Source organism: Actinia tenebrosa, unplaced genomic scaffold, assembly GCF_029948245.1.
Source record: "Actinia tenebrosa isolate PJP-AT-01 unplaced genomic scaffold, QUT_ActTen_1.0 PGA_scaffold0__85_contigs__length_37466705, whole genome shotgun sequence".
In the NCBI taxonomy this organism is placed as follows: domain Eukaryota; kingdom Metazoa; phylum Cnidaria; class Anthozoa; order Actiniaria; family Actiniidae; genus Actinia; species Actinia tenebrosa.
In genome coordinates, this window is record NW_028292569.1 from 24737208 (window position 1) to 24761674 (window position 24467).

A 24467-nucleotide genomic window follows, 5' to 3' on the forward strand; every position below is an offset into this window, starting at 1 on the left:
CGGCACGCCATATTTCAAAAGGGCTCTTTTTATCTTTTCCTTGGTGGTAAGCCCCAGCTCCCTTTCCTTACCTTCTATTTGCGTTTGTAATTCCGCCAGTCTTTCCTGAAGGGTTTCTACTTCCTTTTGGGCTGCCTCCCTTTCTTCTTCAGGGCGAGTTTGATCTTCGATTATTACTCGCTGTCGATCTATTTCGTACTCCAAGTCTTCGACGGCCTGTCGAAGTTGCCGTATTTGTTCCTCCGCCACTGCCTTGTCCACCATCAATTGCCTTTCTCTGTCAACAGACTCCATTAATTCTTGTCCTAAGCGCTGTAGTTCCGTGTCTTTTCCCGCCGCTTCATTCAAAGCAGCCCTTAGCTGATTCCTTGCGTCGCTTTTTTCGTCCAACGCCTTAGAAAGTCTATTCCTAAAGTCTACGATTTCGTCGGCATGGCTTTTAGTAGTTAGTTCATTTTGTTTAATGAATTCGTCTTCCAATTCTCTTATACGTTCCTGCAATGCTTGGTTTTCCTCTTGGACGGCTTCGAAGCGACTGACGATACCGCCTTCTTTCTTGGTTACGTAGTCGAGTTGTCGCGTAAGGTCATCGATGGTTATGTTATTTTCCTGTATTTCCTTCTTAAGTGCTTCCTTTTCAGCAGTCTCGTCGCTCCCCAATTGGCTAAGTCTTTCTTGACGCTCCTCTTGCAGTCTTATTGCGGATCTGAGGGCATCTTCGCTACCCGGCAGTGAAAGGCGACTAACAAAGGCCTCCCTGGCAACTTCTGTATCCCTTTGAGTCGAAGTGCTTAGCATCGTCAAGTTGGGCGCTCCCAGCGCATTTGTGACTCCTTTTGGAAGCTGGTTATTAAGCAGGCTGGAATTCTTCCTTTGATACAGGTTGTGCCATTTTTCCCTACCCGATTCTCTAACTTGAACTTGCCCTTTGTCTCCTATTTGGAAGTCCAAAAGAGCCAGGTTTAGGCTTGGGTATCGCTCTCTTAGGTCCTCGATGATGTTCGCTATTAAGTCCGACCGCACGCCAAGGGATTCCATTTGTAAGTATTCTGGAATGGGCGTGTGGGGGTTCTTAGACTTGAATTTATCTCTCAAAGAACGCATAGCATCGCTGGCCCTGACGCCATACTTGTTCAGCAATTTATCAAAAAGGCCTCGGGGGTCTACATTGTCATCAGGAAGTAAAGACTCGTATTCTTCGTCATTAATGTCGACTTGACCTTCTTCGGTAAGGGGATCGAAATCCGTTCCTTCTACTTCCATTATATATGATAAGCTCAAAGTTAAATCCCAACGTATTACCTAAGCAGGTTGGCGGGCTGAAAGCAGAACGCACCTTTCACCGGGTCACATTCACGCCCAGCAGCGCTAAACCTGGAGAAACCCTGTATGTGGGCGTTCCCCGCCTAACGGATAACCTAGTATTGGTTCCTGGCACCTTGGCTTTGAGGTTCGACCTAGCGGTACAGTCAAGCCCCACAGATGAAAGGATTATCGTTAACAACGTGGGTCGCAACATTGTTTCTAAGATGCGCGTAAAGTTCGCTGGGGAATCCTTGCTGGACTTAAATAAGTACGATCTGTATACCACCTATAAGGATCTATGGTTGACAGCCTTTGACCGCGCGCAAAGGATAGAACAAGGAATTGGTAGTGTCATCCTACGTAAGGTCCGCACACCTACGAAAACGCAACCTACTGACGGCAGCGGAGAAACCGCAGTGGCAGACGCAAAGCGAATAAAGACCGCCTATGGTAGCAAGTATGTCATACCACTGGACTTTGAAGTAATCACGAATCACGGTGTGTATTACCCAAGACAGTTATCCGAGCTACAGTTTGAAGTAACTTTAGCAGATGCTAATAACATCATTGGTGGGCTAAGCACTGCACTTACCACAACGACCCCATACTCTATTACCAACTTAGAGCTACAGTACGAAACGGTGTACAGCGAAGAGCTGGCCCGTAGCGCTGGCATGGAATACAGCTCCGGGAAGGCATTCTTATACGACCACGTAGTGATGTATAAGACATTTAGCTTCCTGGATAAGACGGATGAGGTCATAAACCAAAGCATTAACCTCCCCCGAAGAAGTCTCACGGGGTTGATGCTGGTGTTTGCCAAACCCTGTGAGGCTGGTAAGCGCAACTCCGAGGCCTTTCACAACCCCAACATTACTAATGTGGGGGTCAACATAAACGGCGTTCCCAACAAAGTTTACTCCCAGGGGATAAAGCCCGCAGACGTGTACAGGGAGGCAAAGCGTAAGTTTGGCAACCAAATTAGCCCTGAGGAATTCTTTAAGGACAAGTATGCGCTGTGGATTGACATGCGCACCATTAACGACGAAGACCTACATGGCCAGGGTTTACGTCTAGTAAACACCCAGGATGGCATAACATTGGAGATCAAGCGCACCAAAAATGCCTCCGCGGGCGACGGCGACAAGATAAACTGCTACATCTTCGTCGTCTCAGATGCGCAGCTAAGCGTAGAAATGAATCAGCTAAAGAGCGTTGCATATTAAGGTTAAAATATTTCTTAGATATACAATGCTTCGCGTATTCGAAAACAACGACACCAAACTGCAATGCATAGTGCAAGGCGAAACTTTGTACTTCAAAGCGAAGGAGGTGGCTTTGGCGTTGGGCTATGAGCGCCCCAGAGATGCAATTAAGGATCACGTCTCTGATAAATACAAGAAAAGGTTGGATGAGCTAAGGGGGGCTCCAAATCACCGCTCCCTTGCTAACGCACAGCCACATTCCGTGTTTATATCCGAACCTGGTTTGTACGAACTGATATTTAGCTCCAAACTACCCAAAGCTGTGGAGTTTCGTGATTGGGTCTTTGAGGAAGTCCTACCCGCGCTGCGTAAGACGGGTAAGTATGCGATGGACAAGCGCTTCGACGGTCCAAACAAGTTGGTATTCAAGATAGAAAATGAGTTTGACCTGCATAAAAAGGTGGTGGACTACATCCGCAAGTTTTACCCCCAAATGCTCATAGCCCCTGGTCTAGGTGAACTGCAGGATTCGGACGGCAAACGTATGAAGTGCTGGCAGAAAGGATATCAACGCGGTCAACCCGACTTAATGATCTTGAATGCGCACACACATTACTGTGGATTCTGCATAGAGCTAAAGACCCCGAAAGGCAATGGCAGGTTATCTGAGGATCAGCAACTACTCTTACAGAGGTATGAAGAAAACGGCTATAAGGTGCTCATAAGCAGCGACTACGATGTCATTTGCAGGGAGATCACTGCGTATGCTGAACACCTACGAATTCCCTGCAGGTGGTGTTGTAAGGGCTTTAAAACCTCGGAGACTTTGGCAACACACTTAAAGATATTTCATAGAATATATGGACAAGGATAAATTTAACGAGTTAAAGTTTATACAAACGCACTGGAGGGATTTGCAGGTGGGGGAGATTTACGAGATAAAGAATTATGTGGTCTTTGAAGACTTGGACCGCCTGCGTTTGGTCTTAAAGAATAAAAAAAGAACATACACCCTTTGGGCGCCCGATAGGATAAGGTACGCCATCGAAGGGCAGGACGTTACCCATGTTATGAGCCATGGTAAAAAGGATGGCAGGTGGGTATTTGACGTGGTTAATTGGGAGCCTGAGAGTCCTCTGCATTCGTAATGTCTGCCGCGGAGCACCAATGGGATCCTTCAAGAAATACCTTGCCGCAATGAAGGCAGGTGTATTTTTTACGCGGTGCAGGAGTGGGCGTAATGCAATCGGCTGGTAGTTCGCACGTAATACAGTCCATATATTGAAAGGGTAATTAGAATGCCTCCCAGAAATGCCACAAAGTAGGCTAGCATATACCTTTAAAAGGGGTCCTTATTTTTCTTAATAATAAATGAGAATAAGAATGGGGTTTGCGCAAACCCCATTCTAAAAGGGTCTCAGAATGTTGAGTATAAGGTTGTTATATTGTTAAGGACGCTTATTTGTCGAGGCAGTTGAAGATATGTTCCTCTTCTCTGATGCAACCACAGCGGTCGCACTCTTGCCTCCAATACTCCCTTTTAGTCCACGGAACGCCTTCTGCGCGTTCGAAAGAGGGGTAAGTACGGACTATCTTCTTATGGTAATCTATGCGATTCCTTAAGTAATCCTCTTTATGCGGGCAGCGACTCATCATATCCGCACATTGGTGGCAATCCACGCCTTCTAAGTCGTAGCTCCCAAAGAGAAATCGATAGTTGACTTCATGTGTTTTCCGATGCGTCTGTAAACGTTGACGACTGCTTAGTATCTTATTACAGAAACTACACTGTCTGCTTTGTTCACAGACGCCCCTTTTCAGGTGCTCGGAGGTGTTAGGGAATTCCTTATTACAGCCCTTGCAAAGCCCACAAATGCGTTTGTCTTGATGTTGTCGCATCTTTTGAACGGTGCTGAATTCTTTACCACAATCCTTACAAACTTTACTAATTGGTTTCTTTGTGCAAACGCCACGACGAACGTGGTATTGTAGTCTTTGCTTGGTGCTGAACACCTTTTTACACATTGAACAGTTCATTTATACATAAGTGTACCTTAAGCACAATATGACGTATTTTTAACTTTATTGTTAACATTCTGCAGTGTCTTTTAAAACAGGTCTACGGGAGCATACGGCTGCGTTTAAAAGACACCTCAGAATGTTAAGTATGAGGTTGTTATATTGTTAAGTATGTCTGCGTGTGTCGTTTAAAAGACACCTAAGAATGTTAAGTATGAGGTTGTTATATTGTTAAAGATGTATGAGTCATTTAAGAGATGTCTTAGAATGTTAAGTATAAGGTTGTTAAATTGTTAAGGATGCTGTTTAAAAGAAAAAAAGATGTCTTAGAATGTTAAGTATAAGGTTGTTAAATTGTTAAGGATGCTGTTTAAAAGAAAAGAAGATGTCTTAGAATGTTAAGCATAAGGTTGTTATATTGTTAAGACTACTATTTTAAGAGATGTCTCAGAATAAGGTTTGTGTAAATCCCATTCTTAATGAAAACAGCACATCTTTAACAATATAACAACCTTATCTTTAACATTCTGAAGTGTCTTTTAAAAGTAGCATGCATACATCTTTAACAACCTTATCTTTAACATTCTAAGGTGTCTTTTAAACGACACATGCAGACATCCTTAACAATTTAACAACCTTATACTCAACATTCTGAGGTGTCTTTTAAACAGCACACGCACACATCTTTAACAATTTAACAACCTTATCTTTAACATTCTGAAGTGTCTTTTAAACAGCACACGCACACATCCTTAACAATTTAACAACCTTATCTTTAACATTCTGAAGTGTCTTTTAAACAGCACACACACATCTTTAACAATTTAACAACCTTATCTTTAACATTCTGAAGTGTCTTTTAAACAGCACGTGTGTATATCCTTAACAATTTAACAACCTTATCTTTAACATTCTGAAGTGTCTTTTAAACAGCACACGCACACATCCTTAACAATTTAACAACCTTATCTTTAACATTCTAAGGTGTCTTTTAAACAGCTCTACAGCGGATATCGCATAAAGTCCTTAACGCTTTCTTTTGCCCAACCGACCATCGTCAAAAGCGCACCAAACCTCTCCGCGCGCTTCAGGCTGCACATTTCATCATACAATTCCTGCACGCGCTCCCGCAGCCGATCGATCTCCTCCCTTTGCATTTCTATGGTGTCTCTTTTATCTTTTGCGTCGGCGGCAATCCTTCTTACTGCTTCCACTGGGTCCATCGTATATATAATGGATCCGAACCATATTCCCTGCAATGCTCTGATAGTAGGACCCACCGGCTGCGGCAAAACGCAGTTCGTGGTAGAGCAGCTATTAGGACCCTTTAGATACCGTTTCGACTATATTGTGCTATTATGCCCCACCTACGTGAATAACCGCACCTGGGAAGGCATAGGAGTGAAAGATGACGACTTCTTCGTAGATATCTTAGACCCTAATGAGTTATCCAGCCATCTTAAGTTCTGGCATAAGCAATTCCCTAAAGACACACAGACTTTACTCATATTGGATGACATCGCCTGCGGGGACGACGTAAAAAGACGCACTTCCGAGCTCGTTAAACTCGCCTTCAGCGGTAGACATGACAATATTAGCGTTTGGTTGCTCTCGCAGCAGCTTACCAGCGTCTCTAAACCCTTTAGGGAAAACATAGGCTCCCTGGTCGTATTTTATACTCCGAGCCGGAGTGACCTGGAAACCATCTTAAGCGACTATGGGGGTGAGATATCCAAGGAACAGTTGCATGAATACATGCGGCATTTAAAAACGCACCAACATTCCAAGATGATCTTCTCTTTGAGGTTTCCGTATTCCATTAACATATATGGACATTGAGCAGCTCTTAGATGAAGTCCCCACACAGCTAGATGAAAGTAACCTCAAGGAACAACTTAACATCCTGGTGTCTTCGGGAAAGTGCAAAGAAATGATAGGCAAGGAACTTACCCATGAGCAGGTTAATAAGTTGTCAGAAGAGGAAGTCAAGAAGTTCCATAAGAGGTATGAGGCTGCCCTTGCAAGTAAGACCACGGACGCCGTAGCAGACTCCGCTATCAAGCTGGCCACCAAACTCCTCGGACTTGCACTGCCCATAGACGACGTGGAGCAACTACGGAAGGACATAAGCGAGGACTATGTCATATCCCAAGAACTTAAGATAACCTGCGGGTGGTTGTCTTTGAAGTGTGGTAAGTTAATGGCAGTCGCCTCTGTGGCTTTGCACGTAGCTCAGCATGTCGACTTGAAGGAAGTACTAGGTTCCTTCGGAACATCTTGGGAGGACTTCAAGAAGGACAGAGAAGTCGAAAAGGTCTTCCAGGCAGCACTTACTGAGGTACCTGATCAAGTCGCCTCAAGTACTTAGTCAAGTCACCTCAAGTACTTAGTCAAGTCACCTCAAGTACTTAGTCAAGTCGTCCTTAAGTACTTAGTCAAGTCGTCCTTAAGTACTTAGTCAAGTCGTCGTCAAGTCGTCCTTAAGTCATTGTCAAGTACTTAGCCAAGTCATTGTCAAGTCATCCTTAAGTACTTAGTCAAGTCGTCCTTAAGTACTTAGTCAAGTCGTCCTTAAGTCATTGTCAAGTACTTAGTCAAGTCATTGTCAAGTCATCCTTAAGTCATTCTCAAGTACTTATCAAGTCCTTCAAGTCCTTAGATATAAATGAGTGAACCAGAGTCGAAGGTAGAGCAGCCCGAGCAGAAGATCACCAAGGCTAAATCTCCAGGCAGAGTTGCCGCGGGGAAGAAGCTCGCGGAGATGAACAAGAAGAACAAAGCCAAAAAAGAAGAAAAGGTGGAGGAAAAAGAAGAGGGATCCTTTTGGAATCCCGGCTACGTCATTGGCGCGTTAGGAGTTGCTATAGCAGCAGGCAGCCTCTACTTACAATGGCGGGCTACGAAAAAGGTAGAACCACCAACATATCACGCGCCTGTGGAGGTTAGAAAAAGCAAAATCCCTGAAATGGAATAACCTTCTCGCTTTGTAATATAATGTCGACCGCGTTGTTGAAAACTGTTGAAGAAGCAGCTATTATTACTTCCATCGTTGCGGGTATTGGTTGGGTGGGTAAGAAAGTGCTCAAAGAAGACTTTACTGAAGACCCAAGCAAGAGCTTCGCTAATTTTGCTAAAATGACCGCTGCCGTAGGCGGGGCTATCATGCTAAAGGATTACCTACGGAAGGAAAAGTACCTGCCTAACATATAATGGTTAGCTTAGTCGCAGGTGGAGTCATTGCAGCTTTAGCATTCACTGGAGCTAATTATGGTGGTAGATATCTGGATAGATTAGTTAGAGGTGATAGAAACGCAGAATCTAACGCCGAAAGGAAGAGGCACGACTTAGCGCTGGAGAAATATCAGCGAGACGTGGCGGCTTGGAATGAAAAAAGACAAGCTTACAGGGATTGGTTGGATAAGAACTACCAAGACAAGATGCAGGCGGATAAGAACTTCGAAAACACAGACTACGCCTTTAAGCTCTATGCGCAGGCGCACCCCGACTTTAGAATGAGAAAGCCTCAGTTCAAGAATTACTACCAGCCTTCTAAGAAACAAAAAGACAATGAATTGGTCTTTGTAGGAGTCGCAGGGCTGGCGGGAGGCGTAGCTTTGGCGTGGGCATTGTAAAATGCCCCTAATATAATGATCGTCTTTTTGGAAAGCGACAAGAATGACTTTACCACTTACTTGAATCCCCCCATTAGAGCCCATAAAGTTCGGCTCATAAGTTGCTCTTTGTACAATTCTTGGTATAATTTAGTCAATGGTATGGTCACCGTGCATAAGGGATCTAACAATTATCAAAGCGTAATGCTACCCGATGGACATTACACGCCAATCACCCTTGCTAAGGAGCTCGCCAAGCGCGGTTATACTCTCACCACAGGATTGCCGCACGAAATGACCTTCAAACATAATCTTCCTAACAATTTCTCGGTAACCCTAGGAAAAGCTGATGCATTAGGATCTTTACTAGGTGTCTCAGGCAAGGCAATTACCAACACGGCCATACCTGTGAAATGGAAAGTCGCATCCTCTTACGAAGTCTATTGCGACTTGGTCAATAGTTACAACAATGGAGAAAAGTCTTCTCTTATGTCCAAATTCCTACCTAAGGGTAATCCATTTGACCTGGTAGAATACACTCCCATTTCTTTGAGCTATGACTTGTCTAATTTGGTAGAAAGCATAAACATCACCATTAAGGTGGACGGAAAGACGGTGGATTTTAACGGACGTAAGATCAATCTCGTTTTGGAATTCATATAATGGGCCGCGTAGAGGACAAACTCAAAAGGATTTACTATGGGCCTGAAGGCTATTGGAGAGGAGCGTCGGCTATCAAGAAACTCGCGACCGCGGCCAGGGTATCAGATGAAACGGCTAAGAACTGGTTGAAAAAACAAACCATCTGGCAGGTTTATCTTCCCGTGCCGAAGTACATTCCCAGGCCCAGCTTTACCGTAAATACCCCTAATGAAGTTCATCAGGCCGATTTGCTTTTCTTACCGCACGACAAGGTGAGAAGAAAGACCTATAGATACGCTTTGACCGTAGTTGATATCGCAAGCAGATACAAGGACGCCGAACCCATAACCAGCAAGGATTCTGGGGAAGTCGCAGAAGCCCTTGGTAGGATTTATAAGCGCGTCTTGAAATGGCCCAAGCTGCTGCAAGTGGATGCGGGGACGGAGTTCATGGGCGTGGTTACCAAAACCCTGAAAGACCACGACACTAAGATTAGGAGAGCCGAGGCAGAGTACCACAGGGGTCAGAGCATCGTTGAAAGATTCAATAAAACTCTGGCCGAGCGTCTCTTTGGGTACCAGTATTGGAAAGAGCTGGAAGATCCCTCCAAACGCAACAGGGAATGGACACAGCGGCTCCCCCAGGTCGTCGCGGCCTTGAACAACGAGGCGGCCAGGGCTACGGGAATAAAACCCAGGGATGCCATAAAAAAGAAACACGTGGAACACAAGTCCTACGTCAGAAGTTCGAGGGCGGTCGGACTGAAGGAAAAAAAGCTACCCCGCAACATAGTGGTCAGATACCTCTATCAGCCGGGGGAACTCGAAGGTGGCAGTAAGAGAGCCACGGATCCTAACTGGTCTCTGAAAACGTATGAGATTTCGAAGTCCATCACCAAGGAAGGGCAACCCGTGTTGTATTACCTAGATGGCCCAAGTCGTGGATTTGTTAAGGAAGAGCTGCTCATAGTCCCCAAAGACTCAGAGTAGCGCAGCACCGCGCGCCCGATTGCACTCTAGGCATGTCAGTCTTACGTTGCCTCTGCAATGCCCGCGCTTATTATTCATACGATCCACGGAGAACTGCTGATCGTCATTTGGGTCAAACCTCCATAGTAGAGGTATGTTACACTTGGCACACCGTGCCCCTTCCTTATAGACGTCGTCCACGCATAGGTCGAACGTCATATTTTTTTCTTCGTCGTGCCGCTTGTAGCGAAGGAGTTTCTTAGCAATGTTCTCCTTTGCTATATCTTCTGGCGTCTTATCGTAACGCAATTGCGGACCCCAGGCTCTCTTTAACTGTTTGGCATACTCCACACGGCTTACGGCAGTGTAGATAAGGTTGCTCCAACACAGCCGCTGGTCTATGATCCATAAGGTTTCTTTTATGGTAAGCCCTTGCGCGCTGTGGACTGTCATGCAATAGCCCAAGCGCCAATCTGGATGGGAGGTTATTTTTTCAACCTTTTCTATGGGTACCCAGGCTTTATCGTGCGTTACCGCGTTCTGCAGTTGCACGTCGGTACCCGGCACCCACACATCACGCTTCTGCATGCGGGTATCGCGAGGCTTATAGCAAACGGGCACCAAATGGCCCGGAAATCTTTCGCGGTGCACTTTTAATAGATCTTTCTGTATTCGCGATTGTGCTGCGCGCTTACTGCTCAACACCAAGTCCGCTGGATGCCACGTGGTAAGGAAGTCCTCGTAAGACTTCGCTCGTACATGCTTACGCAGCGTCTTGTTTTGCTCGGCGTCACTGAGGCCCCTTAATGCCGCCTTTAAGTTTCTCACTTGATCCTTGCTGCGGTAGTCGGCATTGATTTCCTCCGCGTGGTCTACCATCTTCTTCAACCATTTATGGGGCATTTCTCCGCAAATGGGAGGAGGTTGGCATGGATCTCCAGCAAATATCACTTGACACTTCCCACGGAGGAAGTCTACAAATTCCTGCAGGATTTCTAATGGCACGGTGCAAATCTCATCCCATAATATGACCGACGGTATGTCGCGTATTGCTTCCGGCACCCACTTTTGACCATTCCAGCGAAAGAAGCTGTGGTACGTTTGCGCGTCGTGGCCCATCTCCGTCAATTCTCTTTCAAGGCGGTGTGTCGGCGTTAACACCTTCACGCTGGGGAATAACTCCAAAACCCTGGTGGTCTTACCGCTGCCTCCGGGCCCGTACAGGTACGAAAAGCGTTGGTAAGAAATGGGGTCCACAACGGACGGCAATGGCTCCACGGTGGGGGTTATGGCACCTTTCGTATGTTTCCCGTGGTATTCCACACGTTCTCTCCAGGCTTTTATCTCTTCATTTTTTACACGCCATTGACCACTTTCCGCGAGTTCGTCCTCCGTGTAGAACTCTTGCATTTTTTCTAACACTTCGGGCTTCACATAGAGGGAATCCGTGGCCACGCGTGGAACGTCCTCTTTGTCAAACCGCAACAGCATCGACAACAGATTAATATGCGCATACGCGAGCATGCTCGCCCGGAGATGGTAATATTGCGGGCGATGATCTTGGTAATAACACAACGCATTCCATTGCCGTTCACCTTGGCCTTCTATGAAATAATTCCACTTCTCTACGGACACCATGGTTCCTTGCTCATGTGCACGTTTTACGAGGAAGCTCAACTCTCCGTCGTCGGTTATCAAACGCCGCTGCATGTGCTTTTCTCCTTCTTTTGCACCCTGGGTGAACTTTCCTATGACGATTCTGGCGGTGGGGTTATGCTCCGGAAGCCATTGCGTAAATGCAGAGTGACAAAGTATGGCTTCATGCGCTGCGTACGTGAGAAGCTCGCGCTCTTCGAGAAACTTCAGCAGGGGTATGGGAATCCATTCTTTCTCCTGCAGATGTTTCCCATACCACGCGTAAATTATTGGATGTAAGCCCTTTGCTAACTTCCACGTGGTCAACCGCACGAACCCCGTAGCTGGGGCGTCGTATTTACCTGGCAAAGACACACGAAAGAATTGTGAGTCTGGATGCCCGTAGCGGTCGTAATACTCCTTACAATCCCCGAGGCCTTTAAAACTGGCAGGGTAACAATGTTTCATGTCTAAGGAGACGTATTCGTTCTCGTCATACTCCATGTTCCACAGACCTCCATGACCATGCTCTACGCAGGCTTTGGCTATGTCGGCGAATTCCTTAGGCGTGGACTTCCATCCGTTCCTCTTCTTTGCGGCTAAGAAGTCCAAACTACGAGAGCTAAGGACCTCGTCTGAGAAGTCTTCCCCTAAGGTTTCACAAGCACTTTGAATGCGTTGGTGTTCTACTAGAGGCCTGTAGAGAGTACCATCCTGCGTCATGAACTGACTTCCTTCCGCGTCCATCAACCAAACGGAATTCTCGTGGACTAATTCTGCCAACGGCGATGCTTTATAAACCTTAGTTTCCTTCTTTTTGGGGAACCTAAGTTCTCGCCAAGCGTGTCCATTGTGTTGGTAGATGATTATGGGGGCACCTCTACCTCCATATTTTTTCGTCCCTTCGTAAATGAGACCGTCAGTAATGTCCTTCACGTGTATGCGGCGTTCTAAGGCCGTCTCTAACTTCTTGATGTTCTCAATAGAGCCTCCAGTCTTATAAGTGTCATTTTCCCATTTCCTGATGGCTTCTCTTCTCTTGGGCGTAAGCTTACCGCCACGAGAGGAATCTTTGAAGAACTCTCTTACCAACTTCCCGACACAATTACCCGGATGTCGCATTGGTCGCAACTTCTTAACATCCGGCTCCTTAATCTCGTACGCGCCGTAAATGACCACGGTAACCGGGTAAGCGACCTCATAGAAGAGCATGTCAATTCCCTCCAATGCCCCTGGTCTCGTATGCTTATTCAAGACGAACAAACTCTGCTTGCCAGACGCCCTGATGGGATTACGGCCCTTTTCTATCACCCACTCGCCGTCCAAATACTTCACGAACGTCAACTCCAAACGGTAGTCACCGTCCGGCATTCTGTCGATTATTCTTTCAGCCATCTCGTGATTCATAGTCTTGTCTGTCTTGCCCTCCATGAATGTCGCAAAGACGAAATCCGCATCTGAGTTATCCATCACCTGATTTCCCAACCTGCGCACAGTTTCGTTTTGAATGTTGTTGACGGATGCCATGTATATCTAAAGGATATCTTTCCCTCCATTTGCGACCCCAACAGAGCAGCAGTTAGGCACCTTTCGCGCTGCCGGCAGATCGCGCAAGACCCCCTGTTCCGCGGGTTACCGACCTCCAAAAGCCCACCCCCCCCCTGGTGTTTTTCGACTTGTGATTTTTGGCAATGCCGGCGCTTCGCGAGTCCGCCTAACTGCTGCTTCTTGATACTTCTGTGTCTGCAGTCAATTAACACAGCGGTCTTTTTTCCTGCAGCTGGTCAACGGCCTTCAATCGCCAGTAGTGATGACATCATTACTGAACATTCAGACTTCTCAACCACTTCAACCACCATCGGTAGCTCTGTATCTATTTTGGCTGGCGCAGGTCTTAGTCTCAGCTGTCCATTAAAAGGATTACCGCCACCTGCAATAGCGTGGAAAATCGATGGACGGAATGCTATACCCGGCAAGAATGTTGTTATTGATCGTGCTAAAAATACCCTGACTATCCCTAAGCTACAGCGTGGAAGTGCCAAACGGACTATAACTTGTACAGCGGTTAATCCCCTGGGAGCTGTAAGCGCGTCTACTGACGTTACTATTATTCGTAAGTATACACAGTGAAACACGAAAGCAAAACCGTTGTAAAATATATTTTTTATTTATCTAATCGGCAACACTTCTAACCCAGCAATCCCACATCTTGTTTTTAGAACCCATTTCCCCACGTATCAACTCTTCCAGAACTGCTATTATCCAACTAACCAATCAGAATCAAGTATATTCACTAGTCGGAAACAAGATCACAATACTAGAGGGAACGTCTGTATCACTCGTATGTAAGGCAACTGGACTACCTAAACCGGAGGTAGACTGGACTCTAGCTAACATTCCTGTGACGTCAGAAGGTCACGTGACTATTGATGGTGGCGTCGTGAAGATTGTGAAAGTAGGAAGAGGAGACGCTGGAACCTATTCTTGTAAAGCGACCAACCTTGTAGGGATGGACACTGCTTCTACTGTCATTGAAGTGAAAGGTTTGTTAAACATAAGGACGGTAATTTCTTACCACCACCCATGGCTCATAAGCCAAGTCATTAAACTAGGATGAGACTTCGAACTTCACATGAGCCGAACCTAATGACATCGAAGAAGGCCGCCTTGTCATCCATTGTTTCAATTAGGTTTGGCTCATCGACGTTTGACTCGAGCCTCAGAATAGATTGGATGTTTTGAGTGATTTTACTTTTGAAAAAATAGCAAGCATAATATATAGTAGTAGACACTAATTCCATTGTTTTCTTTCGTTTTCTTTTGATCGTAGTCACTAGTCATACGATTTTGTGTTACGTGCCAAGTACGACCTTTCTATTGAAAATGTATAAAGTCAGACGCGATACCATTAATTGATTAATGCTCCTCCTGGTTTTTGAACACCTTTTTCTTCTTCTAAAGCATTCAATATTTAACCTTGCAGAGCTCCGAGGACCATTCATCGACTCGTCTACCAGAGTTCTTAATCTAATCAGCAGCATAAACCCAATAGAAATGAAGATCGGTTCAAACCTTACAGCACTTTCTACCACCAACATCACCATTGACTGTATAACTGATGGGTTCCCTGTGCCTGTGACGTCATGGAGAAAAGATGGAAAGATTATTATCATAGATCACGTGACAGTACGAGGGTCAAAGCTTATTATCACTCGTGCTCGTTTTTCTGATGGCGGAGTGTATGAATGTAAAGCAAAAAGCGTCGCTGGGGAGCGCAAAGTGAGGTCACATCTCACGGTAATTGGTGAGTAGCCTAGTAACTAGATGTTCTATGTTGTCAAGGAAACGGAGAGATACATTGAACTATCAAAGCTTTATGTAACTTGGGAAGACAACTGTCTTTGTAACAAAATGTCCAAGCGTAGCAATGTCCCAAACAGAAAATCCTGCTCTATACGCTTGCACTCTAGATAGGTACACCTGAAGCTAGCAACTTTCCGGTATTGAAAACGCTTGGAGTTATAGAAATGTCTTTGTAAGGGAATTCTTTTCCTTCCCTCCCCCTCCTCCTTTCCCCATTGCTGGATTTCAATCAGCTGATCTCATTATCTGCTCCAGACGTAGTCAAATATTGACTGGAAATGACATCAATAAAACCCACCATTCCCTAAATTTTGAAAAATTCTTTATTTCAAACTTGACCAAACGTATAATCAATAATATCGTTATGTTTCTTATCGTAGCTGGTCAAAAGCCCATCATATCAAGCAGTGATGAAGTCGAGTCGTCTTTAGCTGGCTTCACGAAGCTTACATCGACTATCGGTAGCTCCATCTCAATTCTGGCAGGATCAGGGATCAGGATAATCTGTCCCGTTAGAGGAATCCCTAGACCTGTAGTGACGTGGAATATCAAAAGAAAATCCAACAAGAATCGAATGTTTTTTGACAATACTCAAAATTTTGTCACCATACCCAAGCTGGTCAGCGGAGATTTTGGGGAGTTTACCTGTGTTGCAAAGAATATTCTTGGTGAAGCTAGGGCATTGAGCGCCCTTAATGTTATCGGTGAGTCTATGATTATAGTATCGAATGGATCTCATATCAAGAATAATTTGGAAATAGAGGTTGCTCAGTAGTGGTTGCGAAGGATGCAGCTGATATTGATAGTTTTCATGGCGGCCATGTTGGAGGAACTTAACAAAATAATTGTCAATGAATTCTTTTGTTATGTCCTCCAACATGGCCGCCGTGTCTTTTGTTATTTAATTCTCTTGGGAGTGGTTGAAAACCTTCAGTATTTGCACAAAAATCGAGCTCAGGCTCCCTGTGAAATGTTTAACATTCGATTCTTTTCCTAATTTAATGTTGGGATATTTAGAACTTTTAGCAGCCGGCGAAGCTACTTTCAGCACTTGTATGTGCCTATTTCCACTGTGTACTTTATAAGATCCATGTGGATTGACCCATCTTCTTTTTCTCATTTGGTCCTCAACACCTCCGATACCGTTAACTGGAATAGTTATACATAAATATGGACAACGCACTATCGTCTCATAAAAATACTGATACCTATTTGTCCACTGACGCAGTCTTCTTGATAATTATAGAGCCATTTAAACCAAGGATCGACAAATCCCAACAAAGAATCAACGTATTGGACAGCCAGGCTCCTGTGACAATCCGAGTGGGAGCAACAGCAAGAGTATTGGCAGGTGTTTCCATTACCATCAACTGCAAAGCTGTTGGTCTACCATATCCTATCATCTCTTGGACACTTGGAGACAAGCCCTTGAAGAGCAAAGGCCACGTGACTGTCGGTGACAGCCAGCTTGTCATACTGAATGGAGGGAGTGAGGACAGTGGATTGTATGAATGTGTTGCGTCAAGCGCCATGGGAAATGATACCGCAGAAACTCGTCTCACCATTCACAGTAAGACAGAAATATCTATGAACTTTATCGCTTTTTCAGTAGATCTGTTTAGCTTCGTTGTTTGCAGTCCACATTTCAGAACATGCGATACCACTCTTGGGAGTTGATTCTTTCATGTGTAACTATATTAACATGTTCGTCACAAAAGAACAATTCTCAAGGAAATTTCACGTGCCTCAGAAATGGGCAATATACATACGAAGCTAAAAAGGTCTATTTTAATGAATTTACTACCCAGGGCTTTAGAGGCCTCATTCCAGTACCTCTCGGTTCGTTTTTATGAGTAGGTCAACGACCGGGAAGTACTAGAGCGAGAGAGCCAGGGTTTAACTTACAGCTTTAATTTGTATAAATTTACATTAGTACTTACCTTTTTTTTTTCTACATCGACTTGCAATCAAAACGATGTAGTCATGCGATTGAAATTTTCTGTCCAGCGGTAGTTCATTTATGCAGAGGGGCACATATTTGATCTTTGAGTCGAATAATAAGTAATTTCTTTGCTACTGCTTTCCTGTTCATATAACATGGTTGTGTATTTTTAGGTGGCGAAAAGGCAAGGATTACCACAGTAGGCAGGCAACTTTCGTTCCTCGGTGGCTTTGTCAACATCACGTCTTATGTTGGTGATAACATCACAGCACTGACAGGATCAGACCTGACAATCTTCTGTCCAACAGAAGGCATTCCTGAACCTCTTGCCACGTGGTCTCGGGCGGGTGCACCTTTAGGAAGTGACAGACGATATACTGTCAATCCCATTACTAATGCTTTGAGGATTAGAAATCTGAGGAGTGAGGACTCAGGTGGTTTTACGTGTAGTGCAAGAAACAATCGAGGTGGAGACCAGAAAACCAGTATTCTTAATATGATTGGTGAGTTGGTAGCTGTTATAGGGTGTGACAGAGTAGACTCGCCACGGTCACGGTATGGAATTGATGACATTTTTTGAGCCAATCGCAGCGGACATTTCTCAAACATCAGGGTCATGGATGAGTGTAAAAAGGCACTAGACGCGGCACTATTCTTGGGATACATGTTACGTCATAGCCGCCATGTTGCCCGCGTTGACGATAACAAAGCATTCCTCAATAGCTTCTCTTGTTAGATCATCCAACATGGCGGCTGTTTCATTGTTAACTGCAAGAAAACAGCGATGAAAATTAGATGAACTTAACTTTTACCTTTGCCTTTATTTTTAGTTCCATATGGACCAACCATTATAAAGTCCAGCAAGTCAATAGATGGATTAAAATCCCTAACACCAATCCCAATCACTATTGGCGATAACTTGACAGCTCTTGTCAATGCAACTATTACTATCCAATGTAAAGCCAGCGGTCTCCCCCAACCCAAGACTTCTTGGACACGAAATGGAGTGAAAATGGTTTCAAAAGGAAACGTGATTATTGGAAAAGAGACGCTTAAAATTCAGAAGGCGACACTTGATGATCAAGGCGTTTATACGTGTACGGCTGGTAGTGATGCTGGAGCTGTTTTAGCTAGCTCGGTACTTGTAATAAAAGGTAAGGTATTTTAAAATAGCACTAACCATATAAGCAGCTGGAGCAGTAGCAGCAGCAATAGCAACAGTAACACTGGTAGTGGCAGTGCAGGAGCAGTAGGAGTGACAGTGGAATTGGCAGTAGTACGAGTAGTAGTAGCAGCAGCAGCAGCAGCAGCAGCAGCAGATTCTGTTTGCTTTTGATAGTCTTAGTATTATTAGTCTTAGTAAGAATCAGTATTTGTTTAACTATTAACATATTATTTTCCATACTCAGAGCCTATTCCACCAACTATTAAGTCCTCCAACAAATCCATCGAGTCCCTCACACGTAAACCCTTGGGTATCATCATCGGCGAGACCGTACGCACCTTGACCCGTATCAAATTCAACATCACCTGTGAAGTAGAAGGGCTCCCAAAACCTGAGATAATCTGGAGAAAAAACGGTGTTGAACTACCAATAGACGGACGAACATTTGCCAACGGACCGATTATATACGTTGCTGATGCACTTACAGCAGATACTGGTTTTTATGTTTGTGAAGCAAAGAATGTTGCAGGGAAGAAAACTGTGGTGTCGAAACTTGATATTAGAGGTATGTCAAACTTTCGTTTAGATCGTGCAGTCTGAGGGATCGGAACTGATACCTACTCGAAAGGTCGGTGGATCGCGAAAAAAAATTCTTATAATTTTTAGGTTTTTAAAGAGTATAGATAATCTTAATGTAAAGCAAAAACAAACCCAACCTTTAAAATTTGATTTGTGCTTCTAAATTTTGAATTTTGAGAGATTTTTGATTTTGGAAAATCCAGAACCGCGTATAAGTGGATTGGACTGGACTTCGGTCAAATTTAACTTCGGATCGCAAAAAGTTTTTTTACGCCTAATTTGCAACTTTTATCCTATGATTTTTATTTCAATATTCATAACTAGTAATTTTTTAATAAAATTTTGCAAAAAATCGAGTTGATTTTTTATTATTATTATTTTTTTTTGAAAAAAAAAATGACCTTGAAGAGTCACAAAACATATTTTACCTGGACTGCCGGCCAGGAATTATGTGTCCTTGTCGGAATGGCGTCCTAGTTGGTACAAGAGGTTGCACCGGAGGCTTTCAAAATCAGGCTTGATTAACAGAAAACACAGCCTTACTATTAAACGTTGATACAGCAGCGCACCACAGGGCTCCCAATTGATAAGAGCGAGCAAACCTTGACACTGTACTTCTCCATAAAAGTTTTTTTTCAAAGTATGTTTCGCTAACTTGATTTATCATTTGATTTCAAGAGCCATCTGTACCAGAAATTTCCGCCACGGACCAACGAAAGCTCCAACAGCTACGTCCCATCACCATAACAACAGAGGTAGGCAGCTACATCAAGACACTGGAAAAAAGCAACATCACGCTGACATGTGATGCTAAAGGTTTTCCTGCACCAACCATCACTTGGAAGAAAGGTATCAAGACCCTGGATGTTGCCAGGGGCAACAAGACTTACACCATCACCAAGGCAACTGTGTCTGATAGTGGAATCTACACATGCACGGCAACGAATTTGAAGGGCTATGACTTTAGGAGCTCGAACGTGACGATAATTGGTAAGTACTAAAGGCTAGCTGACTTTTGTCACTTTTCCATACATATGACGTCACACTCAACGATCCTGATTCAGCTCATGAATATTTCGCACAAATCAGGAAATGACATCAAGTGAAATCAAGTGTAGCGCAGTGTGATTGATAGTATCAACTTCTAAAATTTCCCGTCTTTCAACACAGCACCAAAGGCGCCAACCATCAAAACCACCACTCAGACCCTAAACATCCTCCGTCCAGAACCAGTGGAAAGTGACGTGGGTGGATCCCTGACGACACTTTCTGACAACACCATCAAACTGATATGCAATGCTTCCGGCGTTCCTACACCTACCCTTGAATGGTACAAGGATAACATCAAGATTAACAACAAGGCCAATGTTCTTATATTCAGCCCTGCAAGTCCACGAGATACGGGTATCTACTCGTGTGCTGCTATAAATCTAGCCGGGAGGATTAAAGTCGATACAAATATCAACATATTAGGTAAGGCACCTCTAGTAATTTTGCGCGCTATTTTACTTACTGCAACACTGTAAATAAAGTTAGTAAGTTATTTTGTTTTTAAACTTTCAAATTGCTCTTGTTTTGCGCCGCGTAGCTGAAGGTTGCGCAAGTAGGTGGAGGTCGCATCTAGGAGCGATTTAGAAAGACTAAACAAACTTTTTAAGAAATAGTATGAAATGTGCCATAAGTTGTAATACAGTTTGGTAACCATGTGACTCAAAAGCTCTTGAGAAACAATGAAACAACCGCCAGTGTTGGTTAATCTAAGAAGAAAAACTAATGATCACGAGGAATGCTTTGTTATCGTCAACCAAGATGGTGGCTCTGACAAACATGAACATACCCTATTGGAAATTTGTAACAAAGTGACACAAAATCTTTATTTTCGCCCATGGTTCCAGTCCGGTTTGATCGTCGCGCAGTCCCGCGAAAGGCGACGTCACAATCACAATAATCTCTCTGTTTTCATTTTTATTCCAGAGGGAAGAGTTCCATCTATTGTCACTTCCAAGAAAACAATCTCCGAACTCAATCGCATTCAATACATCGTTACCAAAGTGGGCGGTGTCGTCAACACTTTGTTGAGCTCAAACGTGGAAATCATGTGCGAGGCCAGCGGTTTCCCTAAACCGGAAGTCACGTGGTACAAAGATGGATATGAGATTCCAATCAATTCAGCGACCCACATGGTGAATACTAAAACGGGAACTCTTATGTTCATTAGCCTGGCTTTGAGGAAAGCTGGCATTCATAAATGTGTTGCGAAGAATTCTCTTGGGACGGCATCTGCTTCAACTGTTCTCAATGTTAAAGGTAACGAAAGAATTCAGGAGTATTTCGTTTTAACGATGTAATGAATTTTATGACATTTTTTATGGCAGGAATTGTTCTGCTCTTTATTAAAAGAGAAACTTTTTAATACGCACCTTATCTGCGCAGTTTGCATTCAGGCAAAACTCAACTATAATTTATCATATTCAATAGAAAATTTACCACGCGAATTTGATTTTTTTTAATCAAGGAAAATTTTTATATTTAATGTTTATTGTTATTATTATTAAGTTATATATTTTTAAAAATTCCTTTTCCAGATGAACGCTTTTAATTTATCAGAGATGGTGTTTAACATCCATTTGATTAATCGCTCGAACTCCTTTGATACTGATGTTACATTGCGCATATAATTTTGTACTAATGCACTGCTTCAACTATACGACGGCCATCTTGCCAGGGGGCCAAACAAAACAAAGATGACAGAAAATATATAGAGTTTCGTGTGTTTGTCTTTCATTTATGAGTCAAAGTATGGATGCATCTTGTTTTATTTGCTTGTGGTGAGCTGTTATGTAATGACCCCTGGACACCCATAATGCCTATAATCCAAGATGGCCGCCGTAATGGTCCACTGATTCCCATTTATCCACAGGTCTAATTCACCCGTATATAAACAGTAGTCGTGGAGTCGAAACAAGCCTCAAGTCCCGCAAACCAGCCATAGTTTCCATAGGTCACAACCTGACTGTCCTTTCTGGCACTAATATTTCCATCACATGTCCCTCGGGTGGTGTCCCGCTTCCCGAAGTTACATGGAAACGAGGGAAAGTATCACTGACATCGGGCAATCGAGTGAATGTTTCTTCAAAGGTTTTGAGTATTAGGAAAGTGGTGAAGAGTGATTCTGGACGGTATATCTGTTCGGTGGAGAACGTTATGGGAAAGTTATCCATTGGCTCTAACTTAAATGTCCTTGGTAAGTAAATATACTTATTTCGATTATTTTAGTCACCTGGAAAGCCACAAGAATTAGAACGACAAGGATAATACATTTTGCATGTTTTAACTATTCAAGATAAACTCAGAGTGAGATCTTTTATCAGTTACAGCTAGCTAATTGTGTGCAGTTTTGTATTTTACCTTAAAAAGTGGAATAACTAGTACAAAACTATGAAAAACTACATTTTAAAATTTTTTTAAATTTTAGTCACGTAAACAAGATTTTTCAATCAAAATGTACAATAGAATTCGTGCTTGCTCATTACGTAATTTACGTAGTCTCTTATGATGATGACAAGAAGAAATGAATCCTTGGATTTTTATGTTTACTATTTCTTTCTGTCTGTGCAGATCCCGTGGTACCCAATATTCTGTACAAGTTCAGTATCCTCAAAGTCACTGAAAGCGAGTCCATTGATACGACTGTCGGTACTAGAGTGACGTCAATACCAGGAAACCGACTGACGCTGACCTGTAATGTTAGCGGGCTACCAACACCTAGCATCACGTGGAAGAGAAACAATCTATTGGCTCAAGAGGGAGGGTCGACCTATACAGTCCCCTCCCTCAAGATATCTGACAGTGGTGCTTATACTTGTGTTGCTAATAACTTGGCTGGTGAGGTGAGCGAGACGTCGAACATCTTTGTAATAGGTAAGATATACATGGGTTAATATTGACCGAATCTGCCACTCATCGTTTCGAGCTCATGCGCAAATCCTGGCCTATACCTATAATTTTGCGCATGTGCAGTGATATAAAATATATCTCTAACCTAGACGACACATAACATTGCAAGTGGATGAATGAATTCGATTAATTCGGAATATGCATACCAAATATCCGTGAAAGAGTTAACTAATAAAATTGTACAAATTAGTGCAAATATTCGTAGGTCTACGGTCTACTGAGGTCTACTAAACATACTAATTTGAGCAAATTTGTGCAATTCAATTTCTTAGAACGTTTTTCACAGATATATGGTATTCACTCTAATATAGACTACAATACTAATATTTGATTCCTTCTTTTTTTAATTTAAGCCGGAAGGAAACCAGAAATCGTTACTCCCAAAACCAACATCATAGCAACGGAAGGAGAAAACGAAGTGTCCGTGGATGTTGGAGGTAACGTCACGACTATCGTAGGAACAGGAGTTGAAATCCGCTGTTCCGTGACAGGAAAACCAACACCTTCCATAACCTGGCTAAAGAACGGGTCTGTAGTAGAAGCCAAATCAGTAAGGTTGTTCAACAGAGAAACCAATGCGCTCACCCTTCTTGGCGTTACACAGGATGACAATGGATTTTATACGTGTTTTGCGAACAATACTTTTGGTCAAGTTTCCGAGACTACTCATCTTACTATATTTGGTGAGTCTGGTGTTATATATAAGTTATGGCCAAAAACCAACTGCCACACTCTATATTGGAACATGACGTTTCACCGTCGTCTAACTAAATATAGCTCATCTTAATGATTTTTTTTCCGAGACTACTCATCTTACTATATTTGGTGAGTCTGGTGGTATTTATGAGTTATCGACAAAAACGCGCAGCCACACTTTGTTGGAACATGACGTTTCACCGTCGTCTAACTAAATATAAAGTTTATCTCATTGACTTTTTTGGCGTCTGCGCAAACGAAATCATAGTCGTAATACAAAAATGTAGTTCATGAGAAGAGCTAGGATCTTATAGTGATGATATAAATCATATAAGTGATCTTCTTTGAGTGGGAAGAAATCAATAGTATTAGTGTTTCTGTTACCTAATAGAATGCCCAAATTTTCTTGCGCTTGTACGACCGTTGCGCGAGTTTTTTTTTTTTTTTTTTGCTAAATGTATTGTTAATTATACATAGTTATTTCTTTTTAGACGCTGAAAGACCCGCAATTAGATTCTCCAAGCGAGAAATCGAAGACTACGAAAAAACAGACTTGGAAATTACTATTGGAGACAGCCTCAAAACCCTCATTGGCACAACTATTACTATCCAGTGTAACGCCACAGGGAACCCACCACCAGAAATACAGTGGTTCAAGTCGGGAATTATCATCAACTCAAAGTTTCCTATCAAAGCCTCGAACAACACTCTTAAGATCTATGGCGCCACGTGGTCTGATACCGGGGAATATGAATGTTTGGCGACCAACGGGGCTGGTTCAGATAAGAAAACCTCATTTGTGAAGTTTGTCCGTAAGTGAATAGTCCAGTTTCGAATTCTCTGTTGCTCAGGGTTAGCCTCTACTTTGTGCAGAATATTCATGTGTTCCAAGGAAGGTCGGTGGAATTTCAAAGTGTTTATATTGTTGAAGTTGCGCCTTATTTACTTTACCGTTGGTATCTGTGAATATTTAGACACTGACTCGAGGCTAACTCTTAGTTAATGAGTCTGTAATCAAGGAACACAGCGGTAATAGACCATTTCACGGATCCCGTTACTGAACCTCAGCCTCGTCAGCGTGTAATATATTCTTTAGAAATTGCCTACAACCTGTAAAATTGTTAAGTGTTCCAATTGTTCGTTGATGTGTAAATTCCTTTCATTACTGCGGACTGTAGTCAAATTCTAAAGAATAATTACACGCTGACGAGGCTGAGGTTGAGTAACGGGATCCGTGAAATGGCCTATTTGGAACTCGAAAATGTTCAATTTTTGTTATTATGTGTTTTCCAAAATTAAAAAACACTCAAAATTCGGGAATTTAGAAGAAGAAAACAAGTTTAAGAAGTTGGGCATGTTTTTGCTATACATTAAGATTAT

The 24467-nt window shown here is 43.3% G+C and overlaps 1 protein-coding gene across 1 annotated transcript in view; it reads left to right on the forward strand.

Annotated features, from left to right (window-relative positions):
• LOC116301886 (hemicentin-2) overlaps positions 1 to 24467 on the forward strand; it is a 79422-nt gene that overhangs the window by 26867 nt on the left and 28088 nt on the right. The window contains exons 26-40 of the mRNA XM_089037134.1: positions 13166 to 13498; positions 13605 to 13928; positions 14369 to 14689; positions 15129 to 15452; positions 15995 to 16318; positions 16864 to 17193; positions 17521 to 17844; positions 18100 to 18420; positions 19113 to 19424; positions 19605 to 19907; positions 20409 to 20741; positions 21355 to 21678; positions 22053 to 22355; positions 22745 to 23074; positions 23579 to 23899. Coding sequence (XP_088893260.1) covers positions 13166 to 13498; positions 13605 to 13928; positions 14369 to 14689; positions 15129 to 15452; positions 15995 to 16318; positions 16864 to 17193; positions 17521 to 17844; positions 18100 to 18420; positions 19113 to 19424; positions 19605 to 19907; positions 20409 to 20741; positions 21355 to 21678; positions 22053 to 22355; positions 22745 to 23074; positions 23579 to 23899 — 4827 coding nt within the window. The remainder of the gene's footprint in view (positions 1 to 13165; positions 13499 to 13604; positions 13929 to 14368; positions 14690 to 15128; positions 15453 to 15994; positions 16319 to 16863; positions 17194 to 17520; positions 17845 to 18099; positions 18421 to 19112; positions 19425 to 19604; positions 19908 to 20408; positions 20742 to 21354; positions 21679 to 22052; positions 22356 to 22744; positions 23075 to 23578; positions 23900 to 24467) is intronic.